Source organism: Tupaia chinensis, unplaced genomic scaffold, assembly GCF_000334495.1.
Source record: "Tupaia chinensis unplaced genomic scaffold, TupChi_1.0 Scaffold000197_1, whole genome shotgun sequence".
Classification (NCBI taxonomy): Eukaryota; Metazoa; Chordata; class Mammalia; order Scandentia; family Tupaiidae; genus Tupaia; species Tupaia belangeri.
In genome coordinates, this window is record NW_006159672.1 from 8487389 (window position 1) to 8493032 (window position 5644).

The window sequence follows — 5644 nt, forward strand, 5'->3', positions numbered from 1 at the left end:
CCGCCTTGTTCCTGTCCGCCAGACTACAGCCTGGTGGTGCGGGCGGCCGAGCGCACACGAGCGCACGACCAGAACCTGGCTAACCTAGCTCTACAGGCGCTGCGGGACGGCACAGTGACTGGAGACCGGGACAGCCCACCCTGCCCCGGGCTCCCCGCGGCGTCCCGGGGTACCCCTAGGGTGGGTGCTCCTGCTTCCGCAACAGACAGCGCCACCTCAGGGGGCACAGTCGCGGAGCAGGGCCGGTCGGGGTCCCATGATCGGCCGGGCACCAAGCCTAGGGCTAGCTCTGAGAAAGATAGCTCCTGTAGCAGAGATGGGAAGACCACAGTGTGGATTTGAGGGAGGTGGGGACTGGGGAGCTGGGCGGGAACCTCAGAGAGCTGAGGGCTGCAAGCGCACGCGCGCGAGGGTCTTCCGCAGAAACCTGCAGTTCCTCCTCCTAGCCGATGGCTTCTGGCAAATCCTGATCCTTCCTGGCTGTTCTCATCCACTCTAGGTAGAAAGGGGGGAGAGTAACTGACCTCTCACCTTCTGAGCCAGGGTGTGATAGGAGTGAGGGGACCTAGCAGCCACGAAAGTTCATCAGCTCTGATCTGAGACCCCTGAGGGATGGGCAGGGTTGGGATTGGGGCACTGGCTCCCCTCCCTCCCACCCAGGGCCACCCTGAGCCAGGATGTGCCTTCTAGTTAGGGATGCCCCTAATTGGGGGTGCAGGCCCTCCCCTCTGAGCTCCCAGACAACAACCCACTGGGATGCCCAGGAGGTGCCTGGAATAGTCATTGGGAGAATTGTGCTTGTCCCTACTCCCTACAGCAGCAATTGGGACTCCTTCCCACGTCCAGCTCCTGTGCACACACCCTGTGCACACATTCTGTTTCTGCCAGAGCCAGGGCAATCCCAGCTCTAACTTACACAGAAAGGGAAAACAAGGGAGCCAGGGATTGGCAGAGGCCCCTGTCCCCATTTCTGGAATGCATCCTGCTCCAGGCTCCCTGCCCGAGACAGACTGGCAGCTGAGGCCCTGGAGGGGCATGGAGTAGACAACACCACACCCTTTCTGAGCTTCTGCCACAGCTAGACACAGCCCTTCCTCTAGGACATACTTGAAGTTCCACAAAGGCATTGACCATGCCTTGCAGCTTGAAGAGAAAGCAGTGATCAGAGGCTGCTGCTTTGTCTATACCAGGAAGGAGACTCCGGGTTTTGGCTACTGCCTCTCTGCCCTCCTAATTCAGACCCAGCCTCCAGAACAAAGTAAATAAAATAAAACTAACCTTTGTTTACATTGATTTGTGTGCCTGTGCCTAAATATGTGAGTAAATATGAATTTTTGTGTTAATATGCATACAGATAGACACGTACACATGTGTATCTATGTGTGCATGTGGGGCTATGCATGAATGTATGTGTACCTGTGTGTGACTATATGCATACATGCATGCTTGTGTTGTACATATACATTTGAGTGAGTGTATATGCCTGCACTCACATGCACACATGTACATACATGTCTGGATGACATGAATTCGTGTGCAGGGCACATGTGTGTGTATGTGTGCCACATATGCTGAATGTATTATGCATACATGTGGCTGCATGCATGTCTATGCTGCATGCATGTGTGCTGATTTGAATTAATGTGCATCCATTGGACGAGTGTATATGCATGTGTCTGTGCATGTCCCTTGCTGGTCACTGGGAGAGACACAGTTCAGGGCACTGCTGACTAGGAGAGGTGACCTCTCCTCAGGTACAGGCAAGACCACAACTGAGTCCTTGCAACTTGTCATATATCTGGGTGCTGCCCAGTGCCAGGCAGAGTGCCGGGGCCAAGGGTGGGGGAGTTGGCAGAATGCACAGATGGTAAGAAACAAAGAGCACAGTCAGGCTGGACATGCAGAGCCTGAGGTTGCCCTGCCACTTGGGAGATGCAGGGCAGACCATTTTGGCCCCCAACTTTAACAGAACACCAGCCAGAGCCTGCAATGATGGCTTTGTTGTGGGGCAGTGGTAGGTACAGTTTGGGGAGACCAGGAAGGAGCCACCTTGATGCAGACTCCAGGTGACCCAGTTGTCTCCCAGACTCATTAGGCCCAAGGCAGCCGAGGCAGCCTCTCCTGGAGTTCGAATACCTTTGGTGTTCCAGTCGAGGACCCAGCCTAATTTGAGCAGATGCCAAACTGCAGGCCGAGTCCTTCTGCCCTATAGAGCCTGCCTGACTGTTCTTTGGCCCAGGTGAACCATAACTCCAGGTGGTCTTGGGCCCCAGGTGAGTCCCATGTCAAGTGAACCCCACCCTCTGATGGGCCCTGACCCTAAGTGAACCCCAGTTCCAGCTGAGTCTCTGCCAGTAAGCCCTGATTCCAGGTGAACTCACATGAGTTCCACCTTTAGAAAGTTATGGTGATACCGGAAGTGGACCCTCAGGGAGGGAAAGCACTCAACCCACTATTTTGGTGGGGACACACTATCAGCCTCTCCACAATGGAAGTGTACATGTTCAGGTCATTCCTGGACTGGGGGCTGTGTTGCTGGTGGTATTGGAACTAGGGAATGATGGATCCCTGTGGTGGGGGGTTATGGCGTCCCACTACATCTGGTGACTGAGCACAGCTGGCCCTTCCTCCACCTTTTTGTTCTATTCAGGTCATCTCCTGATTGGATGAGGCCCACCCACATTAGAGAGGGCAATCTTCTTCAGTCTGCCACTTCAGATGATAATCTCGTCTGAAACAGTCCCCAGACATATCCAGACCTGATGTCTGGATACCTCATGGCTCAGTCAAGTAGGCACACACATCAACCATCACAGTCAGACAAGGGACAGAGTTGCTTCTTTTCTGGGAAAGCTCAGTCTTTGCTTGTACAGTTGTACTCCATGTAATTATGTTTTGGTCAACGATGGACTGCATATATAATGGTGGTCCCTTAAGATTATGATACAGCTGAACAATTCCTATGATCTAGTGATATTGCAGCCATAACATGATAGTGCAACACACTACTCACATGTTTGCTTGATGCTAGTGTAAACAAACCTCCTTTACTACCAGTCATATAAAAGTATAACACACGCAACTATGTAAGTATAATCTTGATAATTAGTGACAGCTAAAGATTTTTATTTTTATATGCTTTTTGCTTTTTTTAAAAAGAATTATTTGGGACCAGCAGTTAGCATAATGGCTATGTCGCTGGACTACCATGTAGTCGACTGCAGTTCGAGTCCTGGACCTGGTGGCTTAAACTCATGCCGGGCGCGTGTGCGTGCGTGCCCAAGATCCCAAGAGGAGAATGGAGGAGAAGGGATTGCGGTGTGGCCATCCCCCTTGGGGGGTGATTCCTCGCTTTCTATCTCTCTGTCTCTCTCTCTCTGTCTGGCGAGTGCACGCGTCCTATAGCAAAAACCTCTCCAAAAAAATTATTTTATTTAACTTTATTTATTTTTAGTTATTTATTTTGATTTGACCAGAGAGGGACAGAGTGTAAGAGAGAGAGGGAGGGAAAGTGAGAAAACAAGCTGCAAGGTCCAGGACTCGAACAGTGGTCAGCCATGTGGGAGTCCAGTGCCCTCAGTCACCATGCCACCTGCTAGCCCCAACCATTATTTTAAAGTGTACTCCTACTGGGTGTGGTGTCACCTGCCCAATGGTAGAGTGTACTCCTACTTACTAAGAAAAAAGAAGTTGAAACTGGGCAGTGGTGTAGTGTTAAAATGCAACAGACACTCCCTACATGGGATGGTCTTGGATTTATATTTGAAGACTTCCCTGAATACACTGGACACACATGTGCCCAATATCCCGGGCTAGCTGCAGCTGAGGGTGGCTTGTGGCATCAAGATCCTGTTGGGGGTCTTGTCTCTCTAGCTCATAGAATAATAATAATTTTAAAAAATATTAGGGACCAGCAGGTGGCATGGTGATTAAGGCGCTGGACACTCCCACACGGTTGATCACAGTTCGAGTCCTGGGCCTGGTGGCTTGCTTTCTCATACCCTCCCCCCTGTGTATCTCTCTCTGTCAAATTAAAAATAAATGAATGAATAAATAAAATTTAATAATTATTTTTAAAAATCTTGCTGTATATTAGTATGCCATATGCCATGCCACATGCTGTGCCAGCAGCAGCCTCATGCATCTCATGTGCCTATTTTGATCACATCATTTTCTCTCATGCTTGACTTAATTTTGTCTAGTTCTGTTTATCATGGCCCCTAAGCAATAGGCAACACCACACAGTCTAGGTGTGGAGTAGGCTATGCAGTCTAGGTTAGTATAAGTACATTCTATTATGTTGGCATGATGACTAAATCACCTGATCCATTTCTCAGCATGTGTCTTTGTTGTTAAGTAACTCACTACTGTATCTATAGATATATAGAATATAGTATATAAGATAGAATGTAATAATAGAGGCCTGATGAATACCTCCTGATTAGCCAGAGCCTGTTAAAAAGACAACTTACCAGCAAGGAAAGCTGCAGTTAGAGACTCTATTTTGGAAGGTGTATTAATCTGCTCAGACTGCCTTAACAAACTACCATATACTAAGTGCCTTAAACAACAGAAATTTATTTCCTCAGAGTCCTGGGGGCTGGAAGTCTGAGATCAAGGCATCAGCAAGCTTAGTTTCTTCCAAAGCCTCCCTCCTTGGCTTACAGATGGCTGCCTTCTCCCTGTATCCTCACATGGTCTTCCTTTTATGTGTGTCTGTATTCTAATCTCTTATAAAGTCACCAGCCATAGTAGATTAGGGCCTACCCAAATGTCCTCATTCTATGGCCTTATTTATTTTTTTGTATGTTTGTAGGGTGTGTGCCAGAGAAAAAGAGAGAGAGAGAGAGAGAGAGAGAGAGAGAGAGAGAAAGCACCCCTTGGGATGACCATGCTACAATCTATTCTCCTCCATTCTCTTATAGGGATTTTGGGCACCCACACACATGCACTCAGCATGTCTTTCAAGCTGCCAGGTTCAGGACTTGAACTGTGCAGTCAGCCATGTGGGATCCAGTTGCCTTAATTACCATGCCACCTGGCTGGTTCCAATGGCCTCATTTTAACTTAATCATATCGTTCAATGCTCTATGTCCAAATATAGTCACCCACACTAACTGTACTAACACCCAGAGGACTAGGGTTTCAACATATGAATGGGGGTGGGGGCACAATTCAACCCATATTACAGAATATATGCTCAAATGAAAACTCTGCTACTATGGGAGAAGACACCTAAAAATCAGGGCTCCCTTCTTGGAGATATAGAGAGCTGAGTGGGCCGTGGAGGTCCTATTAAGTCTGCAAGTGTTTGATGGTGACGACTTCGGTTGTGCTGTCATGTCCTCCCAGTGGAAATGTCTCTGGCTGTCCCCGGGCCTGGAGAGCCTGTGATGGGTAGATAGCCAGATATGAGCAGGCAGTACTGAGAGAATGGCAGAAGGACATCCACCTCATCAATCACAGCTTAGGGCATATAAGCAGACTCTCTCATAGACTTCTTCCTCCCTTCTGGCTCCAGACACCTGGAAGGGGAAGCAGATCTCATTGTTTTGTTACTTATGCTTTCTTCAAAGAATTTGGGGAAAGTGATTATATTCCTCCTGCCCTTAGGAACAGGCACACATGTTTAGTCAGCATCCCA

General features: G+C 48.8%; 1 protein-coding gene across 1 annotated transcript in view; it reads left to right on the forward strand.

Annotated features, from left to right (window-relative positions):
• The window catches only part of GJC2 (gap junction protein gamma 2), a gene marked incomplete at its 5' end in the record, with an annotated part of 2575 nt that extends 1310 nt beyond the window's left edge, over nucleotides 1–1265 (forward strand). The window contains one exon of the mRNA XM_014587233.1: nucleotides 1–1265. This exon is cut by the window's left edge and continues 43 nt beyond it. Within this exon, the coding sequence (XP_014442719.1) occupies nucleotides 1–342 (342 nt within the window).
• Between the last annotated feature and the right edge of the window lie 4379 nt (nucleotides 1266–5644).